We start from the raw sequence: 21,808 nt of genomic DNA on the forward strand, positions 1-21,808 counted from the left end.
ATCAGCCACATTCATATCTGGAACAGGTTCATTAGGACGATGATAATAATGTATCTGGTAATAATGTTTTTTATTTGATGTGGTGTCAATGCTCTCATTATATATTGCTTTTTATTAGTGTTATTAGTATTAATATTATTAATAATAATACATCATATTAATAATAATAATATTATTATTATAGGTGAATATTCCCCGAGACAGCAAAAGCACGTGTTCACGAGAGATGCCCTTTTCCACTTCACAGCCGATAACTGCATTTATTTCAACTTGGAAAATGAGGGATTCTTTTCCAATTCCCTCGCGCTCAACTGATGGGAAGTCTTATGCCATCCGTCAGGAATGTGCAACCCTTTCATTCCTCCACCCAGGAGCGTGCAAACCTTTGGGAATCCCCAGCTCTCTGATAATAAAAAGGGGGCGGCGTTTATATTCAAAGCCTTTACTTATTTTAACCACGCCAAAACCTCTGATGTGACTTTATCCATCGCAAAATGTGCTTAGTAATCAAAAGGGGAAAAAGGTATCCTAGATAAGGAAAGGGAGTGTATTGAAAAGCAATTTATTTGACTGTACATATATCGTGATAACACAGAATCAGGTTATCTTGTACACACACACACCGTTGACCTTATCTGATAGTATCAGTACAAACGTGTTCTTCCAAAGCAAGCCTCTTAACATTAAACTGCACAATGAACTGCTAACTACTGTTTGCTATGTTTTCTTTTATAAAACATATAAATGCATATGATTGAAAACAATTGAAATGACTCATGATTAATTTAGTTTATGACATGAAACATGAATAAAACCACAACTACTTACTTGCATTACCACAACTAAAGTTGCCTGTTTCACTGATGATGGAAAGTTGCATTCAAGAGCAAATCCATGTTTTGTGGATCCTGCCCTCTGCTGTCAGTAAAGGTGCACTACATGTGCAGGAAGCTACTATTATACCAGTTACCTTCTGCTGAAATAATGACAATAGTATCGATCATAGAAGACGCTACTGCGACTACTTGTAATACATAAACTCAAATATTACCACGATAATACTTGGGAGTATGTTACTCGTATAGCATGACCTTAATCAATACGGGTCATATAATTGCACTTTATAGAAATTGATGGTGGTTGCATGTTGAAATTGAGAACATAGAAGGAAAAAAACATGAGCTCTAAAGCTGTAGGTGCAAGATAAAGAACACATTTCATTTTAATTCATACAACAATGAGCCACTCTGTTCCCTTTCATATTCTCCACACTGCGCTTAGCTCGGCGATCAGCAAAAGAATTACCCTGCGACCAGAAGAAGCTTTATGACACCATCTGCATGCAGTTAGCCTTTGTTCAACAAGACGTGGCTCCCGTTGCAACACAACAAAACACAGCCATTCTGCATGAATTCACAGTGCCAACTGTGTAGAAACAACGGGGTAAATAAACAACGGTGTAATGTTTAAAGAGACCAATAACCTGCATGCACGCGTACACACAATGACTACAATCCACTCAGCCAGGTACTGTTCTGATCTGAGCCCTCCTGTCAACAGCTACCTGACTCAGTAGTTTGACTCCATTGTCCACCGCGGTGACACCACAGGCTTCGGGGACAATGATGTCCAGGCAATGCCTCAACTCAGTTTAGGTGTGTTCCACAAGTTTCAGTCATAGGAGAGATAGAATGAAGCATGATGTCAAGTGATTATGAAAAAGAAACCTGTCTGCACAAGTTTGACAGCAGAAAGGTCAAGACCAGACATTCACATTCATATTCATACCGAATTTATTATCAAATCATAGTATACTAAATATAATCACTATGCAGAAATATATACATCTTATAGAATATGTTGATGTAATACATTACAGAAATAGACAAATAAACACTATTAAAGCATAGTTTAAAAACCCCATAGCAGCTTATTTTTGTAAGGCTTGATGGTCTTGAAATAACTTGTTTTTGTTTACCATTTGATGGAAATACAACACATTATGCTTAAGCTACTAGCATTCAAGTTAATCAAATGAATTTTCTGAGGTAAAACTCTGTTTTACCTAATATCAAAACGAATCAAAAAAGAAAAATGTAAAATTAGCATCTCAACATCTTATGCGACCATAAGAGTCTACAGTACTATGAACAATGATTTGTTTGAATGTCAGTGTCTTTACTCTTTTTCCTCCACACTGAAGTAGAATATGGGATCACGTGTGAGTTTCTCCTTTTCACACTTTGAATGTCACTGTTCATCACTTAAAAGATTAATCATATCCAAATGAATCATTTCACTATATCCAACTCTTTAAAGCTAATAGGTAGGATGAGAATGTCATGAACTGATTTATATTTATATGCATAACTGGTATTGGTAATAAAATATAATATCGGTCGTAATCATAACAACCACAGCAAATAAGAGAGTGCTTTCTCCAGCACAGAGACGTTCATTGTAAATCTAAATATACCTCTTGGAATCGGTTTCACTTATTAAAGAGAATTAGAAGATGAAAAAACTACAAACGGAGGCTATAAAAGTGTGATGATGCAGCTGTGCTGACAGTTAAATAGCAGCCTAGCAGGTTGTAGCTGTATTTCACCCAATTAAACATTCCCACAACACACGACTGCCGTTGAACTGGGACCTCACCAGTCATGCTAAATGCTACAAATACTGGATGATTTACACCAGACACAAACACCGGCTGCAATGCTAGAAACCCACATCCCTTGACATAAAAAGGAAAACACAACGGTGCATTTAACACAACCTATCTTTCTTTTGAAATATTGAAATATAATGCAATACATTTTAAGACTGCTTTTTAAGTCTCACTTGTTATTTCTCAGCCAGATCCAACTAACCCACTCATGGATGACGGACAGGAGGTGACAACAGACATCCTCTACAGATGGCTGTTTTGAGTCACTGGAGCTATCACAGAAACAAAAACATCAGCTTTACACTTTGGGGACAAAGTGTGACTGTTTCGCGACGTTTCAGTATTCAACCGACCGCTGCCGGGTATGTTCATATTAAATCAACCTGCAATGTTTTTATGTTGTTTCATCTCTCACATTTCCTCTCTGGGAAGAGGAGGTTATCATCGAGCGATTCTCGTGTTCTCATTTCATGTGTTGAATTATTGTGGCAGGTTACTGACACTTTTCTTATCCTCAACGACAAGTGCAAAACAACAACTCGCTTTGAGCCTCGTGGAAAATATATTTTCAGACTGCTGAGAACACTAATTAGATGCTTTAAGTCATCGGACATGAAGTCCGAGCCAACATGATAGAGTTCACTCCTCCTGAGATAATGAAGAAATCAGTGTGGGGAAAGCAGTCATGCCTTAGGTGCCTCATTAAAAATGCTGTTAGAGTGGTTCTTTCATTGTAATAATCCTTAGTTATTGAGTTGACTTTTTTCAAAAGCATCCTACTTCATATTCATAACTATGCGCAATCACACTTGAGAGCTGCCCAGAACAAGTTGCTGGTATCTGAGCAGCTCCACTGAGGTTAAAGTTCCCTGCTTAAGGCACTTCAAAGATAACTGTGGATTGGATGATCTCGTTATATAATAGAGACGGGGGTGACAAGAAAAATAAAATCACAAAGGATTCAATTCGTCATGGATTGGATTAGGGTGGATGTAAGTTCATATGTGGGCATTACAAGCAATTAGGCGAGAGATCCCTGAGTGAATTCTACAGCTATTTAAGTTAAAACTTGGAACCAATTTTAGGATTTTATATTCCTATTTTATTGTTGTAGTTGTCTTTCAAATACACAGTTGTGTTTGCTAAACAAAACGGTGTATTGAAGTGCTAATATTGCTTATTTGGTTTGCATTACATTTCCTTTTCTTAATGACAGAGTGATCCTGGTTGTATTGTCAGCATAATTAGTATTGTTTTGCAGATACTCACTTGTTAGTGCCTAGTGCGTACCACAATATAATTAAATATGTAGTATTCTTTTTTTTCTTTCAGTACAATTATTGCCAAGTAATGTAACACAGTATGAATGGTCCCAATGCATTAAACCTCTCTCTTTGGCTATTTTATTCAGGTTAAAGCAGACGTGATTGGGAAATGGGACTTCAGATATTCTTCATAAAACTGCCGCACTATGTTCTAGACATTTTATTGAGGTAAGAACATGAAATGCGTGTTCAATACTAGTTAGCTGCTCAGGCTCCAGGGAGCATGATTTGTTTGGGGGCAGCAACCGTTTTTCATTCCTTGAACTTAACCTAAGTCCTAACTGACCCCTCTAGATTATCTTTCTATTCTACTTTTAACTCTCAAAGAGTTTAAACCTCCTCACAAGTTTCCATGTAAGTAACAAGTACAATACAGAATAACATACAATAAGGTAAAAAGTATAAATATTAATACCAAATCATCCTTTGTTGCTTCTCCATCTCAGCTCTTGCGAGAGTTGCTGTACCACTTCTGAAGTGCTACTCCACTCGTGCTCACCACGACGCACAGCGCCCCTCCCAGGCTCCACATGGTCGGTGCACGGTTGAAGAAAATAAATTGGAAAATGAATGCCAACACCACATCGATAGTCCTCATCAGGGCCACAGGTGCGGCCTTCTCAATCTGCAGGGCCTTTGTGAGGAAGGTCTGGCCGGCAATACCGAGGACAGCAATCAGCATCAGCAGCCAGCGATCACGGCCACAGTACGGGATCTTCCACTCCCCAAGGATGGATACAGTGATGATGCACTCGATTAAACCGATGACAGCGTAGTACCAGACAGAGAGGTAGTAATGGACGCTCCTTCCCATCTTGCGAAGGACAACAAATGTAAAAGCAGCCCCAACAGCTCCTATGATTAAATCAAAAATAAGAGACTGAATGAATTCAGCAATTACAAGAATAATGAAAACCAATTAAACATTTTCTAATCTACTGCTTTATGGCTTCATACCTATTAAAGAAGTCTTTGTTGAAATATTTGAGTTAATCAACTTCAACTTGATAATGTGAGTTTCTTCTGGTGGCCATTTTTCTCTGTGAAGTAGCCCTCAATTCCACTTGCATTCCACTCAATTACTCTGATATTGTCTGCCAGGTTTTTTACTCAAGCACACAGCTCTAGAAATGTAGATATGCACATAACTTAAAAATCTCTAAATGTTCCTCTTCAGTGAACATGGCAGCGTCATTATGGCCACGTGCTCCCAATGCCAGAAGGCCATTAGACATGTGCTGTGGAGGTCAACGTGTTTGGAAATCGATTTCGGTGGCAAAAGTTCAATTTAGTTGCACCTAGAAAACACACGGAATCAGGGGAATGAACACTGCTGTGGCTTTCTGAGGAGAGCGCGGATGCACTAAAAATAACTGCCTTTCTCTTGGTTTTGGTGTGAAAGGTGGGTAATTCACATGAAAAGAAGGACGGATTGTGCGATCAATTATCAGATGCAGTGTGCTGTTAAGAAGTTACATTGGACTGCGGAAGCAAAAAGAAAACGTAGCCCAAAAGTAAAGCTCCTAATTCATTGGGACACATTTCGAGACTCTTGAGTGGCACAAAAGAAAACTGCTGTTTGCAGGTGGGAAGTTAGTTAAGTTAGAATCGTTACTTTGTTGCAAAATACACAATTCCTGCTAGAACATTTGAATTCCAAACAGATAAAACTAGGTTTCCTGTCAGAGTGGTTTATGTCACCTTTTGGTGCTTTTCGGTGCTAATTTGAATCTGAAAATACGAAAGAACACAGAAAGTGTTCTTTAATGGATGATGAAGACCCTCCAATAGTTGAACCATAATTAATTGAAAAAGACAGTATCTCCCAGATAACCCTGACGTGCCAGGAGATGTTACTCTATTGCACGGCCGATGCCACGGTAATCCTGACCTTGTTACGCGTTTAAAACACTTTTTAAACACTCTGACATACCAGCAGTCTAAACTAAACTCTCAACCTACATACTTCATACAGAACTTCACCTATTTATTGTGGTCAAACTGTGATATAAGTGCTATTTATTGATCATATCACCTGCAAAGGCGGCGATAGTCCCCTTGATGTGGTTAGCGTAGTTGCCCTCAATGCCACGCCGATGCTCGCCAAAGAGGAATGGTGGTCGGGCTATGAGGAGGACTCCACTGATGGTAAAAACAGTGAAGACGCAGTCCCAGATTGTACACCTCTCCTTCAGGAAGATCCAGGCCAGGAGGGAGGTGAAGACCGGATTACTGAAAGACAGAGAGTGTTAGTAAAAGAGAGTGAGTGATAGAGGTGAGAGCATGGCAAAAAACTGTAATAAATGTGTAGGTACAGTTTATAAACAGGCACGTTGAGAGATGAGTTATCCCAGATCTTTAATCCTAAATGATTTACTAAGAGATATTTGAGAGAGACAGTTGGTAAGTGAGAAAGAAAAAGGAAGAGAAAAAAGGTGACAGGCGTGCAACTCAGGGAGGATAACATCTCTTTATAATTTTAATATCTCCACTAATCCACAATCAATTAAAGTTCCTACCTGAACATGATGACTGTGGCATCTGCGAGCGGCATCTGCTGAACAGCATAGTAGAGCAGGATCATGGCATTGGAACCAATGAAACCTCGAAGCACCAGATAGATACGTTTGTCTCTGGGACCAAGGAAACCTGTCCTGGAGGATCAGAGATATGAGGATGATGGATGATGGATGATGGATGAATGAATGACTGGATGGCTGGATGATTAGACTGACTGACAGAGGAAGTAATAAACTGAATTTCAGACAGGGTCGGACGGAGACAAATTGAGCAGCAAAGTGAGCCGAGAGAAGACAAATGACTCGATGGCCGAATGGATAGGTGGGTAAGTAATGTGGAGATGACAGTGATGGATGCTCTGATGAACAGATTGGGCTGAAAGGAGAGGAGGAAATTATGAAAAATGTACAAAGAAAATATGACAAAGAAGGATGTTGGATGGATGGATGAATAGGTAAATGAATGAATTGAAATACTGGTGGCAGTCTTTGGGAACCAAGTTTATTTCTAAAGTGAACTGGTTTTCCATTCATCCATGCAAAAATGAAACAAGAAACAAGCTATCGGAATAAATGGATTCAAAGCACAATTAATGATTGTTAGATGCTATATGTTTTTCCCTTTGTGTACTAGCTTATCTCTTAGTGGTTCAGTTCTTTGGATTACTTGTGTGTTGCTTGGTGGAGGGCACGGTATTGCATACATCATGTCATAATAGTTTTGCATGATAAAAATTATAGATACATATTATTATATATTTTGCCTCTGGTCAATAAAACCGTGGGAAAATAAATAATAGACCACATATCGAAAACATGCACATCTCGATTACAACTTACAAAATTTAAGTTTCACAGTATTTCATTTTGAAAGCAGTTCATTTAATTTCGGTGCACTTAAGAACCGATAAACAGTGTTAAGTGCAAATTAGACAATATGCTATTATTGATACGGAAAGTGTGCTAATTTATAACATTTGTAAGTTCATAAAAAGTATATAATTTCTTTGGGGAAGGCTTTATTCAAAACTATCCCAACACTTCTGTACATGCTATATACATGCTATCTACATGTATATCAGCAGGGCTGAGAAGAATATGATAATAATAATATTAATAATATTGTTAATAATAATAATAATACAGTTCTCTGACAACTTAAACTTGATTGAGCAATGATTGTTTGGTAAGTCATGATACTAACCGATGAGGCAAGGCATGAAAACAAATGGCAGGGATATGAACTACCTCACCGCTGAGCATATACATTGTTGGTTTGAAATAAAGACCGTTATGGAGTAAATGAATGTGTGAATCTTAAACCTACCTGGGATTAAAGTTGTACTGTCTGACTGTGTCAATCTAAATGTTTGAGTTTCCCCATCATGCTTACTTGTGGTAGATGAGTAACGGAATAGTAAAGAGCATCTGAAAAAAGCAGCGTATGGCGCTGATCTCTATGGCATGGACCCCCTTGATGGATTTCACCAAGAGCGCAATGATGGAGAAGAAAACTGTGGACAGCAAAGCATATAACAAACCAAGACCTGGACATGTCTGTGGTTTCTCTGAGTCTGAGAAAGAGAAGAGAGAAAAAAAGAAGAGAGAGTCAAAGAACAGGCGGTTTCGGTTGGGAAGCAGGCGTGGGGAGAGAGAGGGAAGAGGATATCACTATCTCACATTTCATCTTAAAAATAGTGCTTCATTTTAGACCTGTTACAATAATGACCTTATCCATTTTTTGTATATTTTATATGGACGTGACCTCAATAATTATTTTCTAACCTTGATATTGCCTGTTGTGTTTACATGTGTGTTTCTTTACATAACAACATGAGGCTAGAAAAAAAACTGGCTTTTCCCTTCCATTATAACACTCACATTTAAATATGTATATCAACAGAGCCCAAGAGTCCATTTTTATTTATTGAGCAGATTTATTGGTTGTGTAGTTTTATTCTGTTTATGTTATGGACATTGTAATATTTCTCATTCCAATTCGTAATTTCCAAGTTTCCTTAACAGGTTGACTTGTGCTATTATATTATCATTATATGAGAGGCATAACATGTTTGTTTTTTAAATGACAATAATATTGTTTATCGCTATTATTTCTGGAACAATACTTAGTTATTGTGAAAGGCCTACTCAGTTTTTGTCGTGCTTATGATACATTAATATCAGGACGGAGCAGTGAAGTTGAAACTAGGTTATTGAACTCCATGTGGCCTTGGTACAAAATGCAGAGAAAAAAGACAAACAAAAGGTCTGCTATCGACACCGGTGTAGTGTTTGCAAACCCTGCCGAAAGAATAATAAACTGATATGCTTGTGGAGATTAAATTCCAACCTCAGGTCTCTCAAACATCTTTCTTTGTATTTGTCCACAATGAGTGGCCTACTCTCCATTTCAGGATTAGTTTTTTCTTAACCTTGCACCGAGCCAACGACATCACATTTTATTTATTCTAAAGTTCAACTACACTGCCTACAATACACATACAGGATTATTATTACAGTGTTACATTACTGTTTCAGCATTACTCAATACTTTTGTATTACAATTTTCTTGGAATCAATGACTTGCACAATATACAATCGGAAAACATTATATGATCATATCATCACTGTATTATTCAAGCAATAATTAATTTCTGTCCAACATAATGACAATCTTTCAGAGTGATAAAACAGATACAGTCAAGAAGTGACTTCTGAAGTAAAAAGGATATCTATGCATTTATTGTCTAGTAGGCAACTCTTCATCTCTGTGACTTGCCAAATGTTTCACAAAGGCACACAAAGGAAAACTGCTCCAACGGTATTAAGTGCATTTCTCACTTCCTTGTAAAAACACTTCCTTGTAGACTTCTAAATAAAGCCAAATCACCTATCTTCCTCATACAAAGTTGCAGATGAAACTACCCTTCTATATGTTGATGGACACTTTCTTATTTCTTGTGTGAGGAAAAGATAGTCCGGTGACCATTGTAGCCTTATGGAAGGTCTCCAATACGTTAAAGCCACAGGTGCAAGTGTTGCAGTCATCAACTGGTTTCAATGACCATTTGTTAAATACTTAGCTAACATCATTAAGGCGCACGACATAAAGTATATTATGAAACAACATCATTTATGCCAGCATTAAAGAAAAAGAAAGGTGTTTTTGTCTGTGGCAAGGGGTTTTTAAGTGCGCTTTCTTTCAGCTACATCCTTGCTAAAAGGCTAATAGCCTCCACGTGATGTCATCACTGATATTACTGATGACGTTGAAAAGGTTTTATAACGTGAAGGAAGCTATTGCTTCTCTGGCTACTCTGTGTGTGTGTGTGTGTGTGTGTGTGTGTGTGTGTGTGTGTGTGTGTGTGTGTGTGTGTGTGTGTGTGTGTGTGTGTGTGTGTGTGTGTGTGTGTGTGTGTGTGTGTGTGTGTGTGTGTGTGTGTGTGTGTGTGTGTGTGTGTGTGTGTGTGTGTGTGTGTGTGTGTGTGTGTGTGTGTGTGTGTGTGTGTGTGTGTGTGTGTGTGTGTGTGTGTGTGTGTGTGTGTGTGTGTGTGTGTGTGTGTGTGTGTGTGTGTGTGTGTGTGTGTGTGTGCGCATCTTCTTTCCATCACAAAAGTGCCCGTGAGAATGGAGACAGGTGGTCGCTTCCGCTTCCACGCCGCCGAACCCGCAAAGTGCGTGCGCGCTTCTTTTTTTTTACCTTCATCCGCGTTTCCTTCTCGGGCTGCGCGCCTGCTTCTGACGCAAAACGTCGGCGGGCAGAGCGTTTTCCTCTCGCTGCCTTCCGGCGAGCGCTCGCCTCCTCTCGCTTCCTCAGCATCGTCGATGCGGTCGCACGACACGCGGATCCTCGCTGCTGTGCGTTCATCCTCGTCGTCGTCGTCGTCGTCTCCGCTGTTCGTGCCATGGCTGTCCACTTTGTGAAACACGACAGTGACGCCGTCCTCTAAGGACAAAGCCCGGTCGCGCGCGCAGTGGTTCCGGTCGGCCATGGTGAGATGTGACGACTGAGCGGCAGCATGCCTCGGACAGCAGAGTGCCGTCCGCTTTCTCCGGTGCCCTGAGCGCCTGAGAAGACAAGGTTAATGACTAACCTTGGTGGTAGCAGACTAACTCCCGTGCGGTGGTTACTTTACCCACAGGGGGGCAGAACTGAACCCAAACCGACTCTGCCCAACGTTGACGCCCATAGATGAGGGAGGCAGTGGAGATTTGGACCAACCAAGACTCAGTGTTCCCACATTTGTACCGACGTCTTTATGGGAACACGTTGATGTAACTAGGCTATATTATTACAATAAGTGTTAAAGCTGAGAATGACTTTTAAAATGTTTTGTTTCCCCCAAAGCGGTAAAAAAAAAAAAAATCATGTAAGTCATTAAGTCAGAGTTGGCATGGGACAGATTTACTGTAAAAGAATAAATCATATTAATAATTTTAAAAAGCATGTATAGCTCCAAATCAACAAAAAAAATAACTGCATCTGTGATTTAACATTTTAGTATTTTATTACCACTGTGCTGTACATAAAATACAAAGAGCAAGATGACAAATGAATGGCTATTATCCTCTATCCTCACCTAACTAGATTAGACTGACACAAGTAGAAGCCAACACTGTTTTGCAGAAGTAGCATGTTACACAGGAGGTGATCCATATCTACACTAAATTCTATATCTATGAAAAATAAAACACTTGAGTGTGGTCCCCTCTACATACAAAAGCAATATCACATTCATTTTTTTACACCGTATTGTAAAAAGGTAAACATATTTGGCAAATCAGTGAAGTTGTTAATTGTTATCCAAATTGTGTCAGAATAAGAGGACCATGTGAAAGCACAGGTACCAGGTGCTGCACAGTGGTTGGCTTTTTAGTTACGGAGTAAAGACAACAATGGTTTTGTCAATGAGGGAGAAAAGGGCCAAGAGTGCAGTGAAAGAGGGAGAGCTCGGGGATAGACAGTGGGATGCTTCTAGCGAGGCATTCATCAGGAATCGACCCGATGAGTGTCTGCGTCATGCGTGCAGTCTTGCTTAACTGATGGTCATTGAGTAGAAAGGACAGAGAAGGTGGATTTTAGCAGTTTCTCCCAGTGTTTAGTGGATTAATTTCCGATATTAGGGTCCCCTCTTTAAGTTGTAAGTAATTACAAAAGACCGATATGTTGACTAGCTACTAAATTTGTCTGGAAGAATGTACATAGTCCTCAACAAGTAGTTCAACCCACGTTTGGTTGGAACCGTCGTTGCTGCTGTTACATTATCACGAAGTTCGGATGAGATTCAAACAAAAATATTTTTGCACATTGTCCATCTTGTACAAGCTACCTAACAACCCTGACTTTAAAACTGGTGAGTTGCGTGACCCATTGCTTGACTACCACGTCCACATATGTTCCATTGGGAATAATCTCTTGTAATGACATTTTACTTTGAAGTCAATTTTCCTGAAATACTTTGTTAAATGAAGAAAAGTTTTCTTTTGTGTTCGTAGTTTTGCTAGACAAAAAGAAAAACACTTCAACCTGAACACCTCTCCCTCAAGAATGTTTCCCTATTGGACTATTATTGCATGATTGTTACACTAACAAACTCCTGAATCGTTCCTATACAATTCCTACAATAGAAATAAAAATGCATGGAGTTGAAACGAAGAGACATATACTCAATGTCTACTAACTACAAGAAAACCTGGACTGTAGAATAAAAGACGTGGAAGCAGTGATTTCATAGCTTGTTTTTCCTGAAAGATAGTCAGTTCGCACTCTACGTTTTTTCAAATGGAGATTAAGGCATTTCCAAATAGTGAGGAATCAAGATGAAAATAGAAGGAGTTTATCAAAATGAAGTAGTTGCAGCAGGTTTGCCAAACATAGGCATCAGGGACTGTGTATAATGTATTTTCAGTGATACGGGTATTATGTCAGACCTCTAAAATAAACTCATTGATCATAACAACTGTAGGAATTTCAACCACTTAATCTCAACCTAAAGGTCCTGAACTTTGAAATATCTCTTCAGATGGTTTGAGCTTCCGCTTGAAACTTCCCTTTCTTTAAGCTGGTGCTGGTGGATTCTAACGAGACGGAAAGGTTCAACACAATCACAGAAGAGAGCATTTGAATGGTAGTGTACATAACTTATCTCAAATTAGACGAGGAGTTTAAGTACTCAAATCGATCATGAGGTGCTCATATATCTGCGTTTTCCCCTTGAAGCTGGATGCGAGCAGGAACACGCGGTCGTCAATGGAAACAAAAGAAAATGCTCGAGGCGCCTGGATATTCAGCTCCTGAGATGGGACAAACTGGCCCCTCTCGGTGTCCCACTGGTAAACCTGCGTCAGTGAATAATCGCTGCCCAAGATGGCATACTGCCAGTTGCCGATGGAGACGGGTTGGAACACCATGGAGCCACGGGAAGGAAATGTCTGGACCTCCTTGAACATGGCACCATCCCAGCGCATCACCTTGGAGTCCCCGATGAATCTTGTCAAGCAAATGAACAGCTCACCTTTGAAAAGATTCAATGGACTATTTAGTTTACACATTAAGATACTAAATCTGGATAGAAAAAATGTTGTTTGCATGGTTCTATCTCTTAACACAGTTAGCTTCTAGCCGCCGGCTCAGCAATCTCCATGTTGAGAGCCCTGTGGAGGCATTAGATATGCTCTGAATGTTAAATAAATAAATCTCTGAGCTGATACTGTGCTTCTATAGGGTTAAAGATTGCTTTCAGTGTGCACAATGTATTTTTAGTCAGTGCAAAAATAAACCATGTGTGCATACACCCACTGCTGCTCAAGCTGCAGCTCTCACCTTTGACCCGGAAGTGTTTGACAGAGAAGACGTCCTCCATCTCTGGGATGTCAGTCCTGCGTTCAAACAGCTTATGGCCCCTGTTCCACTGGTAGACAACGGGCCTCTGGGAGCTGCTGGACAAGATCAGGTGGGGTTTGCCGGAGATCTCCAGATATTCTACATCGGTGTCGCGGAACCACGGGTGGAGTGACTGGTGGGAGTAGAAGCCATTGCCGTTCCATTTGTACACTGTCGTGGAGCCCGCCTACGAGAACATGTCCAAAATGTCAGATCAAGTTGTTCAAAACCTACACAGGGATTTGTGTGTGTGTGTGTATGTGTGCGCCTGAGTGTCCCCAAACATATGTGAGAGCATATGCAAACGTTTGGCAACGCCAGGGTAATCAGCCGGAGCAGACACCAGGGGGAAGAAATGGCTGACACGAGGAGCATAGAGGAGCAGTGTACGCATCCAGGTGCTGGACACAATAACAGACACACCTGCACAATCAAATGTAATCGCATCAATTGCTTTCGAATGTCTGAGAAGCAAAAGTAGCCAACCTTCGAGCTATCAGCGATGACAAAGAAAGACTCTCCGTCGATCATGAACGTCTCAATGTCGTTAGGTTTGCGAATCTTCAGGATGTCAATGTCCTGGATCTTGATGAACTTGTTGGCGGAGGTGTCGCGTTTGTAAATGTGCGAGCCCCCGAACAGCTGGGCCACGATGACAAAGAGGTGGTTGTCAATCACCATGGGCTTGCAGACCACAGTGGAGGTGCCTGAACAGAAGACGCATGGAAATAGTATTATTATTGGACAGATAAGCTCTTTAACGATAACACATTTGCACAGGATTCCCCATAACATCGATGTGGCTCTTTGCTTGTTTAATAACTCACCTTCAATGGTGTCATAAGTTCTAAAGGTCATTTCAACGTGATCCCATTCCAGGAAGCTGCACGTCCCAGCAAACGGTTGGGCAAACACAACATACTGGTCTTCACCAAAGGTGAAGGCCCCCACCGAAATGGACTCAAACTTCAACGACTGGTAGGAGGCAAACTCTGAAAAGGATGACATGAAGATGAATTCCGTCCTCTATCTTTAAATAATCCTTTCATTTTGATACATTCTTCCATAAACTGTGAGGATGAGGAAGGAAAGGGTGATCGAGTTAACTGGTGGCAGAAAGTGAATGTTAGTTTAATGATACCTGCTATGATGCAGTCGAAAGACTGTGGCAGCAGGTCATTGACCTTCTTCCCCTGGTGAGCAGGTGGCCCGCTGCAGAAGATCTGGTCCAGGGTGGCATTAGTGTGGTGCATCCACTCCACCAACCACTTGAGCTTGCAGTCGCAAATCAGGTTGTTGCCACGCAGATCCCTACACGTACAGGGCGGATCATATTGGACATCAGTTGATAGATTTGTTAAGACATATCATCAGAAATATTTACTGTTGAAACGTGTTTTTTTCTGCCTTTTTATTATTTCCAATCCCTGTTCAGTATTTGCTCGCTGTCTCCCCCATCTGTCTCTCCCCTACTGTGCTAGGCTTTGGCTTCAAGCCAGGAAAGCCACAACAACAAGTGACCTATCTCCTGAGTAGTCTCTGCTCGTCGCCGACTCTCAGTCGGAATTGCCTTTGACCTTGTTGCGTGTATTGAATCCACACACACACACACACACACACACACAAAAGCAAGGATCCAATTCTTTTGTCTGTAATTTACTTGTTATTTACTCCAACATACCCCAAGCTCTTCTTTAACTTTTGCCACTGCAGCAAGGAATAGCTTCTCCTACAATGTCCTTACTCTGATTCTTCTTACCTCTTTTACTCCTCATTGTGCTCTTATTATAACCCTTGTTTCGTGGGGGATTTCCACTTTTTTTACTATGCCCTCATAAAATTGCTGCATCCCATAGTAAAAAAAAAAGAGAGAGGGAGAAAAAGAAAGATGTTGCTCAACATTTTCCAAAAGCACTTTCCCACCCCTACCAAAACAAATATTTGAGTTCTATCGGTCCACTATCCTTTGGTACCTTGTGATTCTGGTTAGTGCACTGAGTGAACTTACACTTTAGTCAAAGCTTCCATGCCCTTGAAGACATCTTTTGGCAGTGTCTCAAGGTTGTTGTACGCCAGACTTCTAATGAACAAAGAGAAAAAATAATACAAACAGGGATTGAGTTAGGAGGGGGGGACTGTCCCCAGTCTCTACACATAATAGATTGATTTATTACATTGCGTCAGTTTTCTTTCTTCTGGTAGCCAGATTAAACTTGAGCAAGAGTACAATAAACTAATTCAAGCAAAATTACAAGCAACCAGATGTAATGAAGGCCCGAGCTCGGACAATATTTATGAGACAATGTAACAGTTGTCAAATAATAAATAGAGGGGAATATCCTTCTTGAAATGCTGTCAAGTGAATGATACATATCTACCAGCCAGTTAAAACCAGTCCGACAGAGACTTCGTTTGTGAGCGAGAGACTAAACTCAAAACCAGAAAGTGAAGTGAATGAAATGAAATGTCAGCATAATTCATGCATTATTTATTTGAGAGTTGTTGTTTTTTTCCTTTGAATTTGTGAAAGAATGCACTCTGCAAACAGGCGGGGATGGAGCAGGTTGGACAGGAGTCCAGCCTGTGCCCTTTAATAATGTATTAACTGTATGTGACACATTTAAAGTGATCTCTAATAATGCATTTACCCGTCATTCTTTGTATGCTGATAAACAATGTTGCCTTCATATTTGAGTTATTACCTCTACAGTACAAAATGCCCTACATTTGAAGATGTGATGTGAGAGAGTAAAGGGTCACCCTTCCATTCATGCATCAAATCAAAAACAAGGAAGAACACAAGTATGCAAGCATTTGCACTGCATCGACTCAAAATGTGTTAAGAAGATCTTGTCCAATACTTTGGAGACAGATTATAGGTCAGTCTGTGTCAGGTTACAGGACAGTTATATTTAGCCTTGACCTACAGGTCACTCGTGTTCTCATTTATCTTTAGTTGTGTCACGCTCCGCAGTTTAGAAACATAGAATAGCGCTTACACTCGACTATATGTCAAGATGTTGGTTAACGTAATTTCTGTAAACAAGAGATGCTACCGTCCATAAAAAGCATAAACCCAGATTATCACAATAACACACTCACAATCGACCCCACAGCAGTCTGCAGAAGATACAGGGGCACTGCTGGCCACATTAGTGAACATAGTGACGCTACATGACATCTAAAGTCACACAATCATTCATCTTGACGAGCAACTCTGCTGATCCACTGAGGCAATGTGACATCCAGATCTGCCCTTCAGCAACCTGATCCAGCTGCACCTCCAGCCTTGGACATCACTACTGGCAACAGCACTTCTGCCTACCTTTGCATTTCAGACAATAACAACGTGATACAGAGAGAGAGGAACAGAACATTGATGCATAGTTGACGTTAGAATGACATGAATACTAATAATCCCTTACCTTTCCCCCAGAGAAATTACGTAAACAGTAAATGTGAAAGTGGCTGCTCACATTGTAAATGATTAGGGGTAAAGATAAAGTTATGAATTATAAAAGGGCAGGCAAAAGTAAGAAAGAACAGATGCAATGAGGCAAGTTCCATTTGGCAGGAATAAAGGATGAAGGAAGTAGAGAAGAAAAGAAAAGAAGGATGAAAGAAAGGTATAAACTGTTTTCCAACATGGCCACCACAGAACCAAAATACTTACAGATGTATCAGCCCTTTCAGACCCCGGAAAGCATATGGGGATATCGATGCAATTTTGTTATTTTCAATAAACCTGTGAATGAGGAGTAGTTCATTAGCATTTTTTTTTGTTGTTAGAGGATTAACAGTATGACAGTAATCCTTCACAAATACCAAATATATTGTGATATTGAAAACTGAAATCCTTAAACGTTGTGCATGTCTTCCCCCTTTGCAGTTGTGAGCGGCGGACAGTAGTAATGGAGGGTTGTGTGGGAAAGCCACGCTTTATTTCTAAATGCATACACTGTATACAGATCAAGTATCCAGTCCCAGAAAAAACATGCAGGAATGAATTACTTTCTACACAACCAAACATGTGTTTTCAATGAGGTCAGCAAACTTGTTGTACTAATAAGAATCATAACAATGTAAATTACACTCCCCTCATCAGGCATCATAAGTGATAACACATGTGTGCAGGCTTTAAAATGTCGGCATTCATGCCAATATTGCTAAAAAGAAATTATGTGGGATGGAAAAACAACTTGTTTGCTAGTTCCGACAATAAAGGTTTCCAATTGGAAATGTGAAGTTTGTTTGATTGATGTTCATTAGTGTATGCCAGTCTGTTCATATTGGTATAATACAGAAAGTATGCAACTGGAGAATTGTTTGTGTATTTTACATCCCTTACCCACACAAATATAAATGAACCCTTTATAGATTAAAGATAAATACTTACAGGTATTCAAGATGTGGTAAACCCAGGAACGCATCTTCATCAATTAGGTCAAATGAATTTGCTGTGAACAATCTGTGGAACAAAAACCCTGTATTAATAGAAGTACCACAGCTCCCACAGTGCTCTTAAATCCTTAAATTGTTCATGTTGCATAAATCAAGAGCCGACTGGTTTGAACTTGAGGAGGATTAGGGAGGAAATGTTAAGATGTTGAGAAACTGTTTGGTATTTATTATTGCCTAATAGCACCACCAGTTACTCCAAGTCCCAACCAGGATAAGAAGGATAGAGTTACTGTAACAACAGACAGCAGACTCATTCAGCATTTATGCTCAAAGTAGTGAATTAAATGAATAAAAGAGAAATGGAAGATATCGCCTGTTTTCATTAAATATATGAGAGAGAGAGGAATGGATGCCTCCTCCCACATGTTTCTAAATCACACGTTAAACCAGTAATATAAGAATAGTGTCCAACCAGAATATAATGTGCACCTTGCTCATTAAATCCACTCATTAAATCCTTTTTATGATAACTTATATCGTTTTTTTATGTCACAGCGATGTACATTCAGTGAAACAGTTTGGCCATAAATTAAAACCTTATAATTCCAAGATGTAAAAATGCAGGAAATATAACTTGTTGTGTTTATTTCTTAATGCACACTCAGCAAACCATTTTACACTCACAATGTTGGCAACAGAGAATCCCCATTGATTAATAATACGATAATGGAGGTTAAGAGACTTCAGGTCACCTTGGCAGTGAATAATGACAGAGGGGACGATGCCACTCATTTATTCCCCCAGTTAAATCTACTCTCCTTCTGGTCACAAGCCTCCATGCATATCCAGACTGATCAAGTGCCATCTGAGCATATGGAAGAAGCAACGGCAAGAAAAATGTTTTGCTGTGACAAAGTGATGCTTGGTGACAGCGTGCTGTTGTGTGCAATAAACTGAAGCAAGTGGGATAAGAGAGCACATTTAAGTCTGACCTTGCTGTACATTTGTGGATTTGCAATAACTAATTGCCCAATAAACTCAAGGCCTCTCAAAATGTATAATAATAGATGTCATATGTCAAAGAAATGGCGAGATAAACTCCATAGTTATGTGTGTAATTATGTGTTGTTCCTCTTTTTTCTAAGTGCTGTCTTTTGGGTAAAAAGGAACATGTTCGTTATTTATCTTTGCCTCTCTATACAAGCACACACACACACACACGCATGCTTGCATGCACGCACACACGCACACATACGCATGCATGCTTACACACACACACACAGCTCCTCTCTCCCCAGCCCCTGCTGTTAGTTGCTGTAGCCATGTGGTCTATTGCATAATCCTGACACCATTACAGAGAATCCCCCTTTAAATCTGCATATCAATTCTCTGGGGAGCTCCTGCCTCATTATTTGATTCTTTAACACACTGAATGTGGATATACACACACAGACAGACAGACAGACATACAGACAGACAGACAGACAGACAGACAGACAGACAGACAGACAGACAGACAGATATATAGATAGATAGATAGATAGATAGATAGATAGATAGATAGATAGATAGATAGATAGATAGATAGATAGATAGATAGATAGATAGATAGATAGATAGATAGATAGATAGATAGATAGATAGATAGATAGATAGATAGATAGACAGATAGATAGAGATATATAGATAGATAGACAGACAGACAGACAGACAGATATATAGATAGATAGATAGATAGATAGATAGATAGATAGATAGATAGATAGATAGATAGATAGATAGATAGATAGATAGATAGACAGACATACAGACAGATAGAGAGATAGATAGATAGATAGACAGTCAGACAGTCAGACAGACAGGCAGACAGAGAGATAGATAGAGATATATAGATAGAGGGACAGACAGAGAGACAGACAGATAGATAGATAGATAGATAGATAGATAGATAGATAGATAGATAGATAGATAGATAGATAGATAGATAGATAGATAGATAGATAGATAGATAGATAGATAGATAGATAGATAGATAGATAGACAGACATACAGACAGATAGAGAGATAGATAGATAGATACTCACAGCAGTTGCAGGGCAGGCGTGTGAACAAAGCTTCCTCCTACGATTTCATTAAATCCAGACTTGACAAAAGATCTGAATGGATGGAGAATATATATGAAAAGGAAATTTTCCTGAAAGTATAATAAAGATGCAAATATCCGGGTACACTCAGAGGAGTAATTCCATTAGATTACCTGACAATTCACCACATGAACAATAACATCAAGAGTATATATATATTCAGATGCAGAGCCACTTACAGTGAAACGACGTCGGACGGGAACGTGTGCGGCACGGACCGGACATTCTCACACAGCGCATTGTCTTTGGTGCAGGTACACCCAGAGGGGCATCTGGCCGGCCTCACTCTCCGTCCGTCTGCAAAGACAACGCTGACAGCGGCGACCCAAACCAGCAGCGTCCATCCTTTCCATCCTCCCACTGCTCTGCCCGGGTATCCCATTCCTTCTGTCCCGGTCGAGTAGTATCACTCCTTCACATGCAACTTCTTTTGCAAAATCCTCCACGATTTGTAACCCCTCCCCCCTCCCAGGTTAGAAAGTGTTTCTATTTGTTGTACATGTGTTTGTGTTGTTTGTTTTACCGATAGAAGCTGTCGTTGTTGTGTGCAGGCTCCTGTCTATGCCTCTTGCGTCTCAATGGGAAGGCACCAGTCCAGCGGATTCGTTCTGCAAGGGCGCCGGATTAAAAATGCGGGACAGACAGGAGAACAGAGAGCAGTCTCAGATGTTGGCCACGAAAAGGAATCATTAAAAATGATCGTCCAAAATGTGGTTCTTATTAGTATGCCGTTTACAAATAAGTTGTCGGCGTAATGCACGCAGCCGTGAAAACAAATAAAAGCTTAAATTCCCGTGACAGAGAAAGAGAAGAAAGAGATGGAGTGAAAGACAGAGAGAGAGAGAGAAAGAGAGCACAGCCCCCAAGGTGTGCTTTTTTTTTTTTATCAGCAGTGCCAGCTATTATTTATGCGCGCTTCAGAGCCGTGCATGGTTAATGTGAAGCAGCTATTCATGAGGCTCTGTGCACCTGCCTCACTCATTCACACGCTCCATCTTTTCTTCGCCGCCTTGGCATAATAATGGCATTGGTGTGAAAAGAAGATGAGTTTATAGCGTCTGTTTAAAAAAAAATAAAAATATGAACACGACATTTTAATTATGGGATATTGTGGCGTAAGAAATGGATGACATTTAAAGTTGTTTTTTTTACTCCTACATCTTAAAATCCATACAGTAGAGTGATGGGATACCAGGATACGGGACAACACAGCACTGATTTTTTTTATAAATAGACTTTTGAAGAAAACACATGATGAGAGCCATTCATACTCTTTAAAGGGTTGGTCTCTCGCGTCCTCTCTTTTCGCAGTCACACATTGAGTCCTTTGTTGAGTTGAGTGGGTTGTGGAAAACTCATGAAACACTGGACTTTACCAGACTCGGGCAAACTTTCACCCCGGCCAACCCAAAAGACCCGAGTACTCATTATAGCCCGCTGAAACATTCAAATAGAATAATAGCCTCTTTTTCCACCATCTGCAATTCAAACGCCTACATGCTTCCTCTCTATTGTTCCTCCGGAAATAAACGACCAGATCCCTGCATTTCCAATTAATCATTGTAATTGTGCAATTTGTTCCTAAATGAAATGACATTTTTGTTCAATAAACTATTCAGTGAATCATGTTTTATGATGGCGACTTGCCCTCCAGTAATTAGTCTTTTGAAGAAGAAAACAATGGGTTGATAATGAATGGATGAATTAGTATAGATTAGGTAAACATATCAAACAAACCAGAGACTTCTTAGCTTGGAGATAAACATTCACTTTTCAGCATCTTATTTTGAAATCACAAAGTGTCCTCGACGACTCCTGAATTAATATTTATGTCAAAGCATTTATTTTCATCCGCTCTCCGCACG

The 21,808-nt window shown here is 40.0% G+C and overlaps 2 protein-coding genes across 3 annotated transcripts; both read right to left on the reverse strand.

Moving 5' to 3' along the window:
- Positions 1–1,473: 1,473 nt before the first annotated feature.
- slc35g1 (solute carrier family 35 member G1) lies at positions 1,474–10,671 on the reverse strand. Of its 2 annotated transcripts, XM_034558366.1 has the most exons (5): positions 10,216–10,671; positions 7,909–8,089; positions 6,516–6,650; positions 6,032–6,228; positions 1,474–4,851 (listed from the first exon to the last, which is right to left on the reverse strand). In XM_034558366.1, the coding sequence occupies exons 1-5, from the start codon at positions 10,505–10,507 to the stop codon at positions 4,439–4,441; spliced, it is 1,218 nt and encodes a 405-aa protein (XP_034414257.1). In that variant the 5' UTR covers positions 10,508–10,671; the 3' UTR covers positions 1,474–4,438. The 2 variants fall into 2 exon arrangements, with proteins under 2 accessions (XP_034414257.1, XP_034414258.1); XM_034558367.1 differs by lacking the exon at positions 7,909–8,089 and having other exon boundaries at positions 4,423–4,851; positions 6,516–6,645.
- A 333-nt stretch (positions 10,672–11,004) lies between these two features.
- On the reverse strand, positions 11,005–21,802 carry lgi1b (leucine-rich, glioma inactivated 1b). The gene is made up of 12 exons (XM_034558365.1): positions 21,681–21,802; positions 20,467–20,551; positions 20,123–20,355; positions 19,884–19,955; positions 17,795–17,866; positions 17,072–17,143; positions 15,407–15,478; positions 14,540–14,709; positions 14,226–14,390; positions 13,885–14,105; positions 13,339–13,585; positions 11,005–13,030 (listed from the first exon to the last, which is right to left on the reverse strand). The coding sequence occupies exons 3-12, from the start codon at positions 20,323–20,325 to the stop codon at positions 12,681–12,683; spliced, it is 1,644 nt and encodes a 547-aa protein (XP_034414256.1). The 5' UTR covers positions 20,326–20,355; positions 20,467–20,551; positions 21,681–21,802; the 3' UTR covers positions 11,005–12,680.
- Between the last annotated feature and the right edge of the window lie 6 nt (positions 21,803–21,808).

The sequence above is a fragment of the Cyclopterus lumpus genome, chromosome 19 (assembly GCF_009769545.1).
Source record: "Cyclopterus lumpus isolate fCycLum1 chromosome 19, fCycLum1.pri, whole genome shotgun sequence".
NCBI classification, from domain to species: Eukaryota; Metazoa; Chordata; class Actinopteri; order Perciformes; family Cyclopteridae; genus Cyclopterus; species Cyclopterus lumpus.

What these genes read in the sequence shown, in the direction of transcription:
- slc35g1 (XM_034558366.1), bottom strand. Translation starts at nt 10,507, where the DNA reads ATGGCCGACCGGAACCACTGCGCGCGCGACCGGGCTTTGTCCTTAGAG. An exon ending in CCGTTACTCATCTACCACAA is followed by an intron (nt 6,651 to 7,908) that starts GTAAGCATGATG and finishes CTGATCCTCCAG; the next exon opens with GACAGGTTTCCTTGGTCCCA. An exon ending in GACTATCGCCGCCTTTGCAG is followed by an intron (nt 4,852 to 6,031) that starts GTGATATGATCA and finishes ATTTAATCATAG; the next exon opens with GAGCTGTTGGGGCTGCTTTT.
- lgi1b (XM_034558365.1), bottom strand. Translation starts at nt 20,325, where the DNA reads ATGGGATACCCGGGCAGAGCAGTGGGAGGATGGAAAGGATGGACGCTG. An exon ending in CCGTCCGACGTCGTTTCACT is followed by an intron (nt 19,956 to 20,122) that starts GTAAGTGGCTCT and finishes CCATCCATTCAG; the next exon opens with ATCTTTTGTCAAGTCTGGAT. An exon ending in CAAACACTTCCGGGTCAAAG is followed by an intron (nt 13,031 to 13,338) that starts GTGAGAGCTGCA and finishes ATCTTTTCAAAG; the next exon opens with GTGAGCTGTTCATTTGCTTG.